Genomic DNA, 18,727 nt, shown 5'->3' on the forward strand with positions numbered 1-18,727 from the left:
TTGTGGAGCGAATCTCTCCAGCATGGAACATAGGTATTCTTTCTTACATAATATATGAGTCGGATGTGGATCATTCTAAGCCAGGTTTGTGTGCTGGCCAGTAGGTACCGAATATTAACAGTGGGGGTTCAAATCCCGGATGTGTCACAACACTCAAAACAATATTGGACTCTGTTTTACAAAGAATAATCCTAAATACAATATATGGACTTACTAAAGTGTGCTGAATATTCATATTTATTGCGTGATGCGCTGAGGAGAACGCTCATGTTTCACTGAATGACTACGCCAATCGATGTTTCATCTATTTGAATGTATTTCTATAGCGACACTTACCCGAAGGCTGGAATTCTGAGGAACCGGTATTGTCGAGTTGGGCTGCCTCCATGGCCTGTTTGAGAGAGTAGTACACCCCTGACGACAGCACGATGGGGGGCTCACCAGACGCTGTGAAAGGTAACAGAAATGCAGTCTATGCATTCTAATTTCAAATCATGTGTGCATTGCAGTGATGTGTAAACAGAGTTGTTTTATTTCCAGTCGGATTAAGACAAGGATGTATTTGAAGCACATTTATTACTTTAATTTTCATTTTCATTATTGAATTGCATTGTGTTCTTGGTAATAATGGAAAGTATGGCAATCAGATATTCCCGAACATGACTGAAATACTGATGTTACTTTTTGCTGATGATGTCATTTTAGTTTCAGACATGATTGTATAAATACAAAATGAATTTCAGTTTCGGGACATTGCACAAAAGAATTGAATTTATCGCTTAATTAATCTTGAACCTTCATTTACACCTGCAAGTGTTTTACGTACGTCTCACCAGTAACAAACACGACGAATATATGAGGTATATTATGTATCCAGTAAGGATGCACCCAACTTCAGTTAAAGGCTGTTTAGATGCTGTGGAATACCAATAAACCCGTTGGTCAAACACGTTTATCGCATTGGTGAATCGAGCGTTGCTGGTTCGAACACGACACTGGGTTGTAATAAAGTCGGTACTCGGAAAGGGGTCCGAGTATAGCCAGTATGTAGTTCCCATCAACTGATAGCAGTTACCCGCTTGTCCTTGGCCAGCACATCCCTTAGACTGTCTCACCTTTTGACCCTCTGATTCCGAGCGGGTTACGAGTATCCGCTAACAGCTTGATCCTCCAGTCTATAGGGACATCTTTAGCCAATGGAGGTTTGTATTCCTAACAAAAGATAAGAACATGAAAGCAAGGAATTATTGTTGTGTACAAATACAGATAATTGACTGCACTATCTAGGGTTAGCTTTGCGATAACTGTTGTTCGCTATAGTGTCACCTATTTCACACAGCGTATTTACGTTCATTCATTCATTATACCCAAACCTTTCTGAATGCACATTACGCTGACATTGTAACCAAACTTCTAAGGACTGAATCTGTATCATGTTTGCTTTCAGTGACGGGAGAATCGATTAAATCGCGCAAACTGTATGTATCCGTCCAAGGTACAAACCGTACCAGATCATGTCTCGGGCCATCAGGACTAAGGCTTGATAAGGAGCTGGTCGTGTCAGAAAGGACATTCGTCTCTCGTTAATTTCTCAACACTCAACCTCTAATAAATCAACACAGGTCGACATGTGTACATGCCACGTCGTGCTTGAAAGTAAGTATTTGTAGAGCGACAGGGATTTGTTTTGGAAAGTGATATACTTACCCAGGTACCATCGTTCAGCACGCCTCCTGTCTTCGAGTCGTACTTCACTTCCTCAAACATGAACCCTCCCACCCCCATGAGGTATGCACCTTCTATCTGACCAATGTCAATGGTTGGGTTCAGACTGAAACATAACACAATACTGACCTTTGTGCAAAATCATTGGTGTATAGGCAATCTGGTATATGGAACACACTTTGAAATGTAACATGAATTCTGTTGTTAACGTTACGTTTCACACACCATTGTTTTGTTTTGTATGACCTAGTCGACCCCCCACCCACGCCCCGTCCATTTCCTACTACACAAAGGTCATACCCCTACCCATGCCTCACCATGCAAACACATTACCTATGCTCCATCACACCCATACCCCAACCATATCAGTTTACACATTCCGCCCACAACTTGCCACCATCGACGCTGATATTAACTCGAAGCGGGCAACGTTGCAACGTACCTTTCCCCGCAGTCGAACAGAATATCAACTCTCCGTATCTGACTCTCCCCGGTGAGAACATCCAGCTCTACTTCAGTGACTGCCGCCGAATAGGAGAAGTACTGGAACATCCCGGGACCGTCATGTTTCTTGGGGGCAAACCTAGAGAAGGAAGAGGTGGGGGTATTTTCATGAAAGTTGACTATGTTAGACAATCATGTCAGTGTCAGAAGTGGGGCTAATTTTCGAAGTTATCTTAGCGCTAAGAGAGTCGTAAGTTAATGCTAATCTATGTCACTTACTACTGTCTTAACGTTAAGGGAGTTTCGAAAATCAAGGCCCTGTAGTTTGTTATTTTGCTGATTGTTGCATCCGGTAATGAGCCGAGGAAACGGGTGGAGGTTTCTGTCAGAGGAGTTGCTAACATGTCAGCATGTGTTATAGGGGCTGTGCACATGACTGCACGTAATAGAAACGTTGTTTCATGGAGGGTTTTGTACATGTCTGCGCGTGTTAGGGTGGTTTTGTACATGTCTGCACGTGTTAGGGGGGTTTTGTACATGTCTGCATGTGTTAGGGGGGTTTTGTACATGTCTGCACGTGTTAGGGGGGTTTTGTACATGTCTGCATGTGTTAGGGGGGTTTTGTACATGTCGGCATGTGTTAGGGGTTTTTTGTACATGTCTGCATGTGTTAGGGGGGTTTTGTACATGTCTGCATGTGTTAGGGGGGTTTTGTACATGTCTGCATGTGTTAAGGGGGTTTTGTACATGTCTGCATGTGTTAGGGGGGGTTTTGTACATGTCTGCATGTGTTAGGGGCTTTTTGTACATGTCTGCATGTGTTAGGGGGGTTTTGTACATGTCTGCACGTGTTAGGGGGATTTTGTACATGTCTGCACGTGTTAGGGGGGGTTTTCAAATTACAGAACAAGAAGTAGAACCAAATGTGTACAAGATTAGGGTTAAGAGCGCATAATCTCCTTATCTTAACGGTGCAAAAACTAATTCAATTCAATTTCCGCGTCATCCTCTTTACAGATTTATTTCTATATGGTTTGTGAGCTTTATTGTTAAAAGGTGTAACCGTCTTAACATGCCAGCATGTCTTAGATGGGATCTTTACATATCAGCATGTGTTAGTGGGTTGTTCATGTGTTAGAATGTGCGAGAGGGGTTGGCTACATGTCATCATGTGTTAGAGGGGTTTTGTACGTGCCCGCGTGTGTTAGAGGAGATGTTTACATGTCTGCATGTATTAGAGGGGGGGGGGGGGGGGAGGGGGGAGTTGTACGTGTCTGCATGTGTTAAAGGAGCTGATGCCATCGTCCGAGGTCATATTGCCGACGTACTTGTGTTTGGCAGTGAGGTCGACGTTAGCGAGGCTGGCAACACCGATGATGTTCTTCCAGTCGTAGTCTGGATGCTTGGCCCGGAATGGCTGCAATCTTTCATTCAGTGTCTCACAGCAGGTTATGGCGGACTGAAAGGTATACACGACTCATTCCAGGTTTCTCTCTGGCGCATTACAAAGACTTGAAATAGATAAAAATATGATTATATTTTGATGGCGCATCTTCAGTATCTTGAAACTGTGTGTCTTGTCTATTGGGATGTCAGGGTAATACACTGACCTGACTCAAAAGCGAACACTGCCTTGACAAAGGCACACAAATGGCATATCGAACATCAGGTCCTATTTCCTTATTAAAAGCACACATCTAAACCTTTCAAATATTAATAATAACCCAATTTTCTATTGTCATCATAAATTTACAATCTTCACATCAAACCAGGCATGAGATTTACCTGGACGGCGTGCTCGCTAGAAACACTGCCACCTGTGACGGTACTGTTGGCGGACAAGTGGGAGTTGACATGTCGCATTCGCACCATGCTGAGGGGTATACCCAGCGTGTTCGCCACCGCCTGCAGCACCTACAACAACAACAACGTCGGGGGAATGCTGGGCACATATGCAACAAAAGGACGGGAACACTCTAACATGTGATAGTCATATGTAAACTAAACGTTTTATGTAAACTAATCATTAATTCTCTAAGGTAAATGAAACATTTCGTGTGCTTAATTGACGCAGTGAAGCAACTGAATCAGTATTCGTTGGGTTTGAGCTAACTGACACATTGTTAAAATCAGCGAAACACAAGGGGGCTCAAACACACCAGTACCATGTTTGATTCAAACGCCCAAACTCAGCAGTCTAGTGTATGTGGAAGGCTCATGACAGACATCCGATTTTGAAGGGGTCATTCAAAGATTTTACGAGGAAATATGCTTAACCTCACGTGATAGGGTGTGGCGTGACTGGATGTAAGGTGATTATATTGTTACCTTTGTGTATAGTCCCTGTCCCATCTCCACGCCTCCTTGGGAGACGGTGACAGTGCCATCTCTGGCGTATATGGCAACGTCCACAGACAGACCAGCACCCATGTAGAAGAATCCGTATTTAGCTGGTGTCATGGTGATGCCACGTTTCTTCCAGAGGTTTCCCTGAAGACCAAAAACAACTGTGTGGACTAGACAATCTAGCGTGGATATAATGGCCATCAGTTCATGCACGTGGGATACGATGACATACGGTAACCATGTCAGGTGGCCTGACCTAAGCCATGTGGGTGAGTGTAATAAGAAAAGCTATTGACACGACCAGTTTCTCCTTTATATTGTGTGAGTGTACTAAGAAAACTGCAAGGACACCCCATGCCGTACACGTCAGTGTACTAAGAAAACTGCAAGACCACCCCAAGCTGTACATGTGAGTGTAATTAGAAAACTGCAAGGACACCCCAAGCTGTACATGTGAGTGTACTAAGAAAACTGCAAGACCACCCCAAGCTGTGCATGTGAGTGTACTAGGAAAACTGCAAGACCACCCCAAGCTGTGCATGTGAGTGTAATTAGAAAACTGCAAGACCACCCCAAGCTGTACATGTGAGTGTAATAAGAAAACTACAAGGCCACCCCAAGCTGTACATGTGAGTGTACTAAGAAAACTGCAAGGACACTCCAAGCTGTACATGTGAGTGTACTAAGAAAACTGCAAGACCACCCCAAGCTGTACATGTTAGTGTACTAAGAAAACTGCAAGACCACCCCAAGCTGTGCATGTGAGTGTCCTAAGAAAACTGCAAGACCAACCCAAGCTGTACATGTGAGTGTACTAAGAAAACTGCAAGGACACCCCAAGCTGTGCATGTGAGTGTACTAGGAAAACTGCAAGACCACCCCAAGCTGTACATGTGAGTGTAATTAGAAAACTGCAAGACCACCCCAAGCTGTACATGTGAGTGTACTAAAAAAACTGCAAGACCACCCCAAGCTGTGCATGTGAGTGTACTAAGAAAACTGCAAGGCCACCCCAAGCTGTGCATGTGAGTGTACTAAGAAAACTGCAAGACCACCCCAAGCTGTACATGTGAGTGTAATTAGAAAACTGCAAGACCACCCCAAGCTGTACATGTGAGTGTAATAAGAAAACTACAAGGACACCCCAAGCTATACATGTGAGTGTACTAAGAAAACTGCAAGACCACCCCAAGCTGTACATGTGAGTGTACTAAGAAAACTGCAAGACCACCCCAAGCTGTACATGTGAGTGTACTAAGAAAACTGCAAGACCACCCCAAGCTGTACATGTGAGTGTAATTAGAAAACTGCAAGACCACCCCAAGCTGTACATGTGAGTGTAATAAGGAAACTGCAAGACCACCCCAAGCTGTACATGTGAGTGTACTAAGAAAACTGCAAGGACACTCCAAGCTGTACATGTGAGTGTACTAAGAAAACTGCAAGACCACCCCAAGCTGTACATGTTAGTGTAATTAGAAAACTGCAAGACCACCCCAAGCTGTGCATATGAGTGTCCTAAGAAAACTGCAAGACCAACCCAAGCTGTACATGTGAGTGTAATTAGAAAACTGCAAGGACACCCCAAGCTGTGCATGTGAGTGTACTAAGAAAACTGCAAGACCACCCCAAGCTGTACATGTGAGTGTAATTAGAAAACTGCAAGACCACCCCAAGCTGTACATGTGAGTGTACTAAAAAAACTGCAAGACCACCCCAAGCTGTGCATGTGAGTGTACTAAGAAAACTGCAAGACCACCCCAAGCTGTGCATGTGAGTGTACTAAGAAAACTGCAAGACCACCCCAAGCTGTACATGTGAGTGTAATTAGAAAACTGCAAGACCACCCCAAGCTGTACATGTGAGTGTAATAAGAACACTACAAGGACACCCCAAGCTATACATGTGAGTGTACTAAGAAAACTGCAAGACCACCTCAAGCTGTACATGTGAGTGTACTAAGAAAACTGCAAGACCACCCCAAGCTGTACATGTGAGTGTACTAAGAAAACTGCAAGACCACCCCAAGCTGTACATGTGAGTGTAATTAGAAAACTGCAAGACCACCCCAAGCTGTACATGTGAGTGTAATAAGAAAACTGCAAGACCACCCCAAGCTGTACATGTGAGTGTACTAAGAAAACTGCAAGGACACTCCAAGCTGTACATGTGAGTGTACTAAGAAAACTGCAAGACCACCTCAAGCTGTACATGTGAGTGTACTAAGAAAACTGCAAGACCACCCCAAGCTGTACATGTGAGTGTACTAAGAAAACTGCAAGACCACCCCAAGCTGTACATGTGAGTGTACTAAGAAAACTGCAAGACCACCCCAAGCTGTACATGTGAGTGTAATTAGAAAACTGCAAGACCACCCCAAGCTGTACATGTGAGTGTAATAAGAAAACTGCAAGACCACCTCAAGCTGTACATGTGAGTGTACTAAGAAAACTGCAAGGACACTCCAAGCTGTACATGTGAGTGTACTAAGAAAACTGCAAGACCACCCCAAGCTGTACATGTGAGTGTACTAAGAAAACTGCAAGACCACCCCAAGCTGTGCATGTGAGTGTACTAAGAAAACTGCAAGACCACCCCAAGCTGTGCATGTGAGTGTACTAAGAAAACTGCAAGACCACCCCAAGCTGTACATGTGAGTGTAATTAGAAAACTGCAAGACCACCCCAAGCTGTACATGTGAGTGTAATAAGAAAACTACAAGGACACCCCAAGCTGTACATGTGAGTGTACTAAGAAAACTGCAAGACCACCTCAAGCTGTACATGTGAGTGTACTAAAAAAACTGCAAGACCACCCCAAGCTGTACATGTGAGTGTAATCAGAAAACTGCAAGGCCACCCCAAGCTGTGCATGTGAGTGTACTAAGAAAACTGCAAGGCCACCCCAAGCTGTGCATGTGAGTGTACTAAGAAAACTGCAAGACCACCCCAAGCTGTACATGTGAGTGTAATAAGAAAACTGCAAGACCACCCCAAGCTGTACATGTGAGTGTACTAAGAAAACTACAAGGACACCCCAAGCTGTACATGTGAGTGTACTAAGACAACTGCAAGACCACCTCAAGCTGTACATGTGAGTGTAATTAGAAAACTGCAAGGACACTCCAAGCTGTACATGTGAGTGTACTAAGAAAACTGCAAGACCACCTCAAGCTGTACATGTGAGTGTACTAAGAAAACTGCAAGACCACCCCAAGCTGTACATGTGAGTGTACTAAGAAAACTGCAAGACCACCCCAAGCTGTGCATGTGAGTGTACTAAGAAAACTGCAAGACCACCCCAAGCTGTACATGTGAGTGTAATTAGAAAACTGCAAGACCACCCCAAGCTGTACATGTGAGTGTAATAAGAAAACTACAAGGACACCCCAAGCTATACATGTGAGTGTACTAAGAAAACTGCAAGACCACCTCAAGCTGTACATGTGAGTGTACTAAGAAAACTGCAAGACCACCCCAAGCTGTACATGTGAGTGTACTAAGAAAACTGCAAGACCACCCCAAGCTGTGCATGTGAGTGTAATAAGAAAACTGCAAGACCACCCCAAGCTGTACATGTGAGTGTACTAAGAAAACTACAAGGACACCCCAAGCTGTACATGTGTGTGTACTAAGAAAACTGCAAGACCACCTCAAGCTGTACATGTGAGTGTAATTAGAAAACTGCAAGGACACTCCAAGCTGTACATGTGAGTGTACTAAGAAAACTGCAAGACCACCTCAAGCTGTACATGTGAGTGTACTAAGAAAACTGCAAGACCACCCCAAGCTGTACATGTGAGTGTACTAAGAAAACTGCAAGACCACCCCAAGCTGTGCATGTGAGTGTACTAAGAAAACTGCAAGACCACCCCAAGCTGTACATGTGAGTGTAATTAGAAAACTGCAAGACCACCCCAAGCTGTACATGTGAGTGTAATTAGAAAACTACAAGGACACCCCAAGCTGTACATGTGAGTGTACTAAGAAAACTGCAAGACCACCTCAAGCTGTACACGTGAGCGTACTAAGAAAACTGCAAGACCACCCCAAGCTGTACATGTGAGTGTAATCAGAAAACTGCAAGGCCACCCCAAGCTGTACATGTGAGTGTACTAAGAAAACTGCAAGTCCACCCCAAGCCATGCACGTGAATGTAATCAGAAAACTGTAGGTATTGACACGACCAGTTTCACCTCTATCTTCACATTTTCATGCATTCAAAATGACCATACTGCGACGTAACGTGGAAGTCACGACCGGTGAGCCGTGACATATCAGTCAGTACTTCCGCTATGGCTAGAGACCCATTTGCCATTACCCTGTGTCGTCCCTACAGCAGTTTTACCCATGGAGTTCACACACTTGATTAGACTTACGGCTTTGCTTGCGTGCATGCGTGAATATCTTGATCTAACGAGTAGCATCCGTCAACAGCAGACTGTGACAAACCTTGTTGAAGGTGTCGACTTCTCCCCGTCGTTTGTCGAACTCCGACGTTTGCCTCAGCTGTTGCCACAACTTGCCTAGCGTGCAGTCCTTGAGTTCGTGGCCAAGTATGTCCATCTGGGAACAGACACAGCGAGTAAATACCTGGAACTTACCCCACCTTACTTCTAAAGTTTTCCTTACTTCTATTTTGAGCAGTTGTTTCGTAGACACAGCATGTACAAAGCATTCATTTATGAACACAATACAGCAATGGTGTGTTGTACATTGGTAATGTCTGGATAACGCGCTGGATACTGATATTACTTTGTGTTTGTATTATTCTTCCACAGAACTACTACTGCGGTAATATTTTTATATGTTTTTTATCATTGATAGATTGACTGGTAAACTATGTCCCATCAACACCCTGTACATCACGTGACGTCATGCACATACACATATTTATATGTAACGCCATGTGCGTGCAGATATCTTACCTGCCCTTCTTTGTAAAGGTTGGCCTCTTTCACATCAGCTGCAACTTTGCCGAGACTTTTGGCCACATTTTCCAACACGGACTCAATGAAGAATCCGGCTGGGTAGGGACCTGAACAAGGATAACACTATATACTTCCAGATATGGTATGTCGTTACAAGGGTAAGAGAAAAACAGCATTGGGAGTGACGGAGTAAATTTGTTTACGTTGCCTTTAATATTCAATATTGAAGCAAATATCACGGCGGGGGGCACCAGAAACGGGATTCACATATTGCCCCCATGTGAAGAATCAAACCCGTGTCTTCAACGTGATGAGCGAACCCTAGCCCCTAACACCATTGTGATGAAATAGCAGTGTAAATATTTCATATGAAATGTCCATCATCCGTGAAAGATTCAATATAATCATAGGACGTCTTTCCACACAACAACATAAGTATGAATTATAATACCTGGTCCACGCATTGGATTTGCGGGCGCTCTGTTGGTTTTACAAAGAATTATTTTCACTCTCCAGTTGGGTATGTGGTAACCTGGAAAAGGTGAAAAAACGTATGTGTCTGACCAAACAGTCGTTTAGGAAAAACGGATTCTTTCTTGAAAACTGTTGAACTTTAATTCACAAGCCTGCATGGTTACTGAAGGCTAGACATATTGCCATACATAAGTTCACAACATCTAACGACGACGTTTAGATAAAACAGTACAAGAGAACGCCAAACCAAGTAAGACAATATCAGACAATATCAGACGTACTTATTGTCTGTGAAGAAACTTACCTTGGTCAATGTGAGTTAGGATTTCGTGAAATATGAGGGCAAAGTTTGCAGTGTGGCCACAATTAGCGTAAATTTCGAAAGAGATGACGTTGATGCGGCCGCTGTCGTCGAATCCCACCTGTTATAGAAGTCAGAATTATCCAAGGTCCACATAGGAGAAAACACACTATATTCTAGGCATGTACGCCAAGTATGTCACGCGACTGTTTAAGTACAAGTTGATGTTAGTCTCTATGAAAATGTCTTAAGCACCACTTTGTTTCTCAACAAACGGGAATGTTCTGAATCTCGTATTTCATTACATCTACAACTTCGGTTGTAACAAACTCAAAGTGTAAAGCTCAATATGACACACATCTTGTGTGGCTACTTATGAAACTAACTGTATATTCCCCGTAAATCGTGCACGAAAACATTCATGAAACGGTATTTCTATAGGTGACAAAGGGATGAGCCAGGAAGATAAGGGACAAAAATTGCTTAATTCGCACCTTTAGGTGATCGTGAAGCTGATACAACGTATCGTGCGAAGACCCTTTTCAGAACTTAGGGCAGGGCAGTAGTTCTGACGACCCAGCTATCAAGACGATGAGGCAGTTTGGGATCACGAACACCCGACCATGACACAACAAAGGGGGTAACTTGGACTAGATTCACCATACCCCAACCTACTCCCACAGGTGACAAGATACTGTCGCAATCTACTTACCTCATACTTCGCTAACACAGCAGGTCTTTTCCCGTTCATTCTCATAGACGTCGACAGGCCAACATTACATTTCACCGGCCTGGGAATAATCACCATTAGTTGTTTAATTCAATCGATATAACAATACAGTTGTGAAATTATAACAGTATAATATCTGCTCAAGTCAGCGTAATCAGGTACATGCTCACCTGTTGTGTTTGTAAGCGGCAACACCAGCTGCAGCAGAAACAAAGAGGGAGGCAAACACTTTACCACCGAATGCCCCACCCACTCGAGGAGTGCACACGTTGAAACTGAATACAGAAACATAGATAACGTCTTACATGCTGCGTTTATTTACTATTGACAAAAGCTATTGGCTGGCCTGAACCAAAGAGAAAAGTAATATTAGGAAACAATTGTAAAAACAAAAATGGTCTTCATTTCTGCGAGATAAGGAACTCAAGTCTCAAACCAGGGTTTGCATATACATTGTAGATTGTCCAGGTGGATCAGTAGATTTCATATCTCATTAAAGTGCGTGTTTGTAATGCTTTACAGTTGCAATGGGAGCTCGGTCAGTATTCTTTTTCCTGCGTTCTATGTAGGTGGTTGAAAAAAAATAATCAAAAATGTTTCTATGGCAAGATCATGAAAGACAGGGATTATTTCTTGTGTACACTCCTCCAGTTTACAAAATGCGTTCGAGTTTTTACCTCAGATACACAATAATATTCGACACTATTATATAAAGTTTTCTGATAACTTTCAGGCTCCGGAGTGTTTGAGAGTGTTTTCCATGATGGATTGCATTGAATAGTAGTAGTTGTAGTCACTATATGGCTCAAATATTGCTGACTTTAAATCTTAACATACTTATTCACTCCTTTTACCAGGCATCTCAACCACTCACATATATCATCTATTGCCACTTACATATATCATCTATTGCCACTCACATCTATCATCTATTGTCACTCCCATGTATCATGTATTGCCACTAGGTATAGATATTCAAGTCAAATACAGAATGGCTTTCTTGGTAACAGTATCAAATCCGAAGGTGATACAAGCTGAATATCTAAATAAATCCAGTGTATTATTCCATGTGGACTGATTTATGTCATTAAATCTGCCTGTAGGCCTAGTGATGTTCGATTAGAACTGTGGATAATTAATGTCATTATTTGTGTCATCGCATAACGTTGCACCTACATTGCTGTCATTAAAACAAACTCATACAATTTGTATGCATCACATAAAACCTGGCTGTCCCTACTTCGACATTTCTTTGTTATTTTGTGTTCATACGTGCACCCTAAGGGTGTTTCAGGTGTTTACTGATTTTTTAAAAACTGAAAACGAAATGTGTCTGCTACGTACTAGTTGTGGGGTTTGTCCAGGACTGTGGCGAGGACTGCTTGGACAGGGTCCGTGCCTTGGGAGGAAGTGTACACGTCTAGACGGTCTTCAGCGGGGACTGCCAGCGCCACCTGTAGGAAGCAATGAAACACATGCATTTCATGAAGTAACACATATGTATATGGAATATTGTTGCAAATATCTGGTGGAGTTAACTAAGTTAGTTCTTGTCAGTGTTCGTCCCACATTGAAGACACATCATGTGCGGTTCTAGGCAGCTTAGATTCAGGCTAGTTTCAGATCAAAGTATTTCCATGACACTCGGCTAAGTATAACCATGTTAACAATCTGTACGTGAGAATCTGAATTCATGAGAGTTTGTAATAAATATATCAACAACTTACGTTATTTTCCATGTAGAAATGATAAAGGCCCCCTTGTCTGCACTCGCCTGTCAGTTTGCGAGAAGCCTTGCTCAGTGCATCTGGAGTGAAACATGTTTCATCACTCTTTAACTTACCATTGTGTTACCCCTTACCCATAATAAATGACTTTAATATACTTTGAATCCAGTTTCCTAACGCTGAAAATGACAACCGTACTACTTTGCGGAATGCTACAGGGCTGCTGCTGACAACGATGGGGCTAATGTATAGCATAATAGTGGTACCAGCAAACAGACTACCCTTGCAAAGAGACACATCTCACAGACGTGTTGGTCTGAGGCTAACTGGTCAATGTTGCCGATTCATTTGTCAGTCCGAGAATCAAATGAACGTGCATGCAATTGTACCTAAACGTCTTACATACATATTAATGCAACAGTCATATTCCATTTTAAGTCATAAATCAGACAGGCAGACAGACAGGTTTATTTCATAACTGTGGCCATTAGACAAGCAGAACAAAGTGACAACTTGGGTTATTTTTTTACAGAGCGCATCGGCATGGGTTTTGTTAGCAAGACGGAGTCTGATATTATGGTATAAATATTTAGAAGATGTACATTTTTTTCTATATTTGTATGCATAGTACATGCACCTCGTCATTGATATCGCAACATCCACTTTTTTTCATTATGCAATACTTGGTAAACAACTTCATAATAATGGTGCTTATAGAAGCACATTAAACTGTTTACATGACCTTATGTGAGCATTCAGTCAGAAGCTTGATGGTTTAATTGCAGCAAATTAAAGTTCACTAAAATCACCATAAAATAAAATACAATAAGTACGGCTGCCGGGGTGGTTACATCAGACACACAACTCACTTCACAATTCATGACATGGAATATCAATCGTTTGCTATCTTTGCTTCAGAGGCTCTGGACGTACAGGCATTTTATTGGGTGGTCGAAAAAGGCTCCTTAACTCCTTAATTAATTTAAGTCCTTACAATCAAATTTTGGTTGTGTCTGTCAACATAACATACGCATTTTTAGCAAACCTCAACGCAACCATGCACGTGCATCTCGGAGATATTACAAAATTGAGAATTGGTACAATAGGGCACGGAATCGGTGGTCACACATCTCAACTGACAGGAAACCACTGGTTAACAGCGTAAGACAGAAAGGGAGTATCATAGGTATGAGGCAGACGGGCCCCAACAACAGCCATTGTGCCAGGTCACCGAGCTGTACACGTGGTACCATCGTCAGGCTGCTCCAACGTTACAGACTGACGGGCAGCACCCAAGACAGGCCACGATCAGGCAGACCACGATCAGACAGACCACGTGTGACGGAAGACCGCAATGCACGTACTCGTCATCTGCTCAAACCGGTTCATCACGGGAACGGACACGGTGGCAACAGCTCTAAAAAATCTCAACAGTCGAAGTACCGTGTTATGATGTCTACGTGCAGCAGGTATCAGAGCTGCGTGGAAATCAGGAACATCGTGGTCACCCAGGAACATCGGCGTCGTAGGTTACAATGGGCAAAGACTGTACGTCGCTGCCTGGTGTGACACTGACAGCGAGTATTTTTCACAGATTAAAGTCGAATCACCATGTTCCATAGTGATTGCATGTTTTGCATTGATTTTATCGATCATTAATGAGGGTGTTCACTTTCTTTTGCCCACTAGTTTATTTTATCTATTTAAACAACCCTTTTCATCAAATATGATATGCTGGAGTATAGACTGTGCAGACGGATTGGCCACGGATTTTGCACGTGGTGCAATCCCCGCAACCCTATGGCAGTAACTATTGATGAATGGATATGGTAACCATGGCCACGGTCGTCCTTACCTTCAGGATCTCCGCTTTTATGATCCACCATAGGGTTGGCATGGTAACTCTCCTCTCTAATGGCGTCTTCGATGGTCACGATGGCGGGTTTGACATCTTTGTAAGTGACCTTGACCTTGTCTGCTGCTGCATCAGCGAGTGTCTGGGATTCTGGAGAAAACACACTCTGGCGCATATGGATTTTTGCGTCACATGGTGCTGTACGGGTGGTCAACGGTTCGCCCTCATTTTAATTATCGGTTTGTCCGAATCACCCCTAGTATGTTAAATAAACATCATCAGCATTATCGTCCTGTACGTCAGGTGTACAAATATTACTCTACCCTTACATAAATGCCTTACAGGACCTTACCTACAGTACTGTATGTCGCTTGTTTGATAACGGTGTTAGCAGCTACGCCGACCCGTCGTGTACTTTGTGATAGAAATGACTTGTATACCCATAGAACCCCCTCCCCCCTGTTGACCTAACAACAGATTTTCACGTGCGTAACCCACTAACTGTCGTAAACGTCGATGACGGGAACCAGTATGTATAATATCACATTTACAATGCGCAGCCAGACCGTTTATTGGTGAACATTTGTTGCACAATTTCCCTTTCTTGTATGTCCTTGCCTTTCCAAATATACTCCAATGACGTTCACTCACCAGCAATTATGAACCCAAGTGATTGCCCCGAGTATTTCACTTCCCCACTGCAAAACAGCTGCAAGTAGAACGGTACATGTATAAATTCAGACTATATACTTTCTTTTTGATGTAACTGAAACTGAAATGAATTAACTTAACCGGCGCTGATTCTTGCTAAAAAGTGTACAATTCAGTGTACAGAATTGTCGTGTTTGCTTGACTCGCAATATATGAGAGTATGTCGGATAATTCAGCCTGCTCATATACCAAGAGTAATGTTTTCCCTAACAATGGTACGCAATATATGAGAGTATGTCGGATAATTCAGCCTGCTCATATACCAAGAGTAATGTTTTCCCTAACAATGGTACGCAATATATGAGAGTATGTCGGATAATTCAGCCTGCTCATATACCAAGAGTAATGTTTTCCCTAACAATGGTACGCAATATATGAGAGTATGTCGGATAATTCAGCCTGCTCATATACCAAGAGTAATGTTTTCCCTAACAATGGTACGCAATATATGAGAGTATGTCGGATAATTCAGCCTGCTCATATACCAAGAGTAATGTTTTCCCTAACAATGGTACGCAATATATGAGAGTATGTCGGATAATTCAGCCTGCTCATATACCAAGAGTAATGTTTTCCCTAACAATGGTACGCAATATATGAGAGTATGTCGGATAATTCAGCCTGCTCATATACCAAGAGTAATGTTTTCCCTAACAATGGTACGCAATATATGAGAGTATGTCGGATAATTCAGCCTGCTCATATACCAAGAGTAATGTTTTCCCTAACAATGGTACGCAATATATGAGAGTATGTCGGATAATTCAGCCTGCTCATATACCAAGAGTAATGTTTTCCCTAACAATGGTACGCAATATATGAGAGTATGTCGGATAATTCAGCCTGCTCATATACCAAGAGTAATGTTTTCCCTAACAATGGTACGCAATATATGAGAGTATGTCGGATAATTCAGCCTGCTCATATACCAAGAGTAATGTTTTCCCTAACAATGGTACGCAATATATGAGAGTATGTCGGATAATTCAGCCTGCTCATATACCAAGAGTAATGTTTTCCCTAACAATGGTACGCAATATATGAGAGTATGTCGGATAATTCAGCCTGCTCATATACCAAGAGTAATGTTTTCCCTAACAATGGTACGCAATATATGTCGATTAGCATGTTACACTACACCAAGCCCATAGTTTAATAAGCAGTTTTCAGGGAGCCCTCATTGCAGAATGAACTACCAGGTAGCTGTGATTGAACGATTTTATATAAGATGTTTGTGTTCTTTGAATCTACATACATCCAATAATGATCACTGACCATGTGTTGTACTATTGAGTGTCTAACATGTAGACCTTTTGCTCAACGTGATCAAGGGTATTTTCAAGCGGCTGACAGTTTGTGGCGTTGTAAGGTTGGACCATTAGCTTCCGGAAAAGGGACTGGCTGAGGTAGCCATACTATAGAAGTTAATTGATTTTGTATAAAATTCTTCAAAGGCATTTAGAAGTTGGTGAGGTAATACAAGACACTATTATGGATGACAACTTCTTTAATTCTTTTAACACGACGTTTCAAGGCTAATTCTGGCCCCTTCGTTAGGTGGATGAGAATTAAAGAAGTTGTCATCCATAATAGTGATTTTGTATAGCCTTGCAGTGGAATAATCCGTAATATATCCAGTTGTTGTCCAGTGCCGTTGGTAGTAAGTAAGGCAGTCACTGTTTCAGAAATGTGTCATCATACAACTGTACAGTATTCCTCTTATTATTATTATTTTGCTCCTGAACAGAAATTTCTAAATTTTGACTAACGAACTGGAGACGAAAAGGCACCACTGTTTGTATAAAATTCAAAATGTTTTTTTTTTTAGGCAAACATGGTTTGTTTGTAATCTGTAAAAACGTATTTTGGTCCTAATTTACGGAAGGCGTCAATGGATGAAGGCACAAAACGGTATTAAATTTGTCACAGTGGCGATGACTGCATCTCTGTACCAGGAGAATACTGATATCTTGGTCACAAGATGCGAAAAACATACGTGAACTAATTCGTTTGGAGGATTACTCGTGAAACGAATTGCTCATTTTGTGTCTAGAGACATTCAACCGTACTTACCTCTTCTGGGACGAACTGCATCCCAGGAAAACTTGGCATGACGTTATTCGTGACTACATCTTTGGCTGTGATGAAGTCGACAACCCCCGGCATCAGCTGCGTGTTCAAACAGAATAGTTAGGCTTTACGTCCCTCCAGTAATTACTTTATGAAACATGCATACTCACACAAAAGCATACGCCGAATCACAAATTCTCTCGCATTTTGGACAAATATACAAGCAGCTCTATTTGAACAAACACAACCCACGTTTTATATGACCAGTGGGGATGTGTATTATGCTTTGAAAACCCAAGGTAACTCTAACGTGTTGTATCCTGGTTATACTAAAACGGGACGTGAAGAGTACACAAAAAGGTGACCATGAACCATGCCGTAAAGCATGGTCCTCTTTGGACTCCTTCTTGGACCACGGTCAGGAGGATCTTGCTGTGGCTTCCAGATCTCGGACTGTCTTCTCAATTCATGATTGTGTGTTTAAGGTTTAATGGTGTTGCGACAGTAATCTCTCTGTGTCATGGATACATTCTGCAGTAAGTTCATGGAGGTGTACACTGATTCTGCCACGTCTTGTCAAGAAATGTTAACTTTTCATTTTAGTTGAACTGAAGGTGTGTTTCACGACAACCCATCGTATAGTATGTTTCTTCCATTTAACCAGTGGGAATGCTACCCTAACTTACAGGTACAATATGGAATTTCATAAACATAAGAGTTGTTTACCAATGCTTCCGAAGGGTCGATGTGGTCAATAGTTCCACAGCCAACAGACGTCAGGACGAAAGATCCACACAATTCCTTTGACGAGGACGGCATGTCATTGATGAACTCTGCCTCACCAGAAGCCTAGATGAAACATTAAATACGTAAATGGCGTGACCAGTGAATCCGTGATTCGTACAGCCAATACAAGCACGATAAAGTACAATGGTTTGAAGAGCGAATATTTGACTTGGAAGTAAATACAAGCAAGATGAAGCACAATGATGTGACAAGTGAATACTTGATTCTGACAATTAATGCAAGGAAGATGAAGTACAGGCTACAAGGACCACTTATATACATACTAATAATTGTATGCCGCCAAGATCCAGCTCAGAGGCGAATCGTAATTTTCAGTCTCAACACTCTGAGGAACATACAACTCTTGCAGCCATTGTGCGCACCAAGTTTGTATAGCATTTCCACCTTACAAGGTACCCATTCATAGCTGGGTGGACTGGGACGCATTGTCACAGTTCTTTGCCTAAGTTACTGCGCGTATTCATATCGCATCTGGTCATTCACCAGGGGATTCGTGGGTTCTTTCACGCGCTCATGGTTGCGTGGTGTACGCAACACTGGAAGAGTATGCACATAGGTTTTTACACCCATTCACAAGTGGGGTCGACTCCACTCCTTCAAATCCCTG

The 18,727-nt window shown here is 42.4% G+C and overlaps 1 protein-coding gene across 1 annotated transcript in view; it reads right to left on the bottom strand.

Annotated features, from left to right (window-relative positions):
- The window catches only part of LOC137284041 (xanthine dehydrogenase/oxidase-like), a 37,467-nt gene that overhangs the window by 940 nt on the left and 17,800 nt on the right, over positions 1 to 18,727 (bottom strand). The window contains exons 15-33 of the mRNA XM_067815699.1: positions 18,040 to 18,162; positions 17,317 to 17,412; positions 15,184 to 15,241; positions 14,533 to 14,682; positions 12,678 to 12,757; positions 12,295 to 12,404; positions 11,121 to 11,225; positions 10,933 to 11,011; positions 10,224 to 10,341; positions 9,897 to 9,977; positions 9,443 to 9,552; positions 8,967 to 9,080; positions 4,498 to 4,659; positions 3,955 to 4,083; positions 3,498 to 3,628; positions 2,168 to 2,308; positions 1,708 to 1,831; positions 1,116 to 1,212; positions 337 to 447 (exon numbers count right to left, since the gene is read on the bottom strand). Of these exons, the coding sequence (XP_067671800.1) occupies positions 337 to 447; positions 1,116 to 1,212; positions 1,708 to 1,831; positions 2,168 to 2,308; positions 3,498 to 3,628; positions 3,955 to 4,083; positions 4,498 to 4,659; positions 8,967 to 9,080; positions 9,443 to 9,552; positions 9,897 to 9,977; positions 10,224 to 10,341; positions 10,933 to 11,011; positions 11,121 to 11,225; positions 12,295 to 12,404; positions 12,678 to 12,757; positions 14,533 to 14,682; positions 15,184 to 15,241; positions 17,317 to 17,412; positions 18,040 to 18,162 (2,119 nt within the window). The remainder of the gene's footprint in view (positions 1 to 336; positions 448 to 1,115; positions 1,213 to 1,707; positions 1,832 to 2,167; positions 2,309 to 3,497; positions 3,629 to 3,954; positions 4,084 to 4,497; positions 4,660 to 8,966; positions 9,081 to 9,442; positions 9,553 to 9,896; positions 9,978 to 10,223; positions 10,342 to 10,932; positions 11,012 to 11,120; positions 11,226 to 12,294; positions 12,405 to 12,677; positions 12,758 to 14,532; positions 14,683 to 15,183; positions 15,242 to 17,316; positions 17,413 to 18,039; positions 18,163 to 18,727) is intronic.

This window comes from Haliotis asinina, chromosome 5 (genome assembly GCF_037392515.1).
Source record: "Haliotis asinina isolate JCU_RB_2024 chromosome 5, JCU_Hal_asi_v2, whole genome shotgun sequence".
Taxonomy (NCBI): domain Eukaryota; kingdom Metazoa; phylum Mollusca; class Gastropoda; order Lepetellida; family Haliotidae; genus Haliotis; species Haliotis asinina.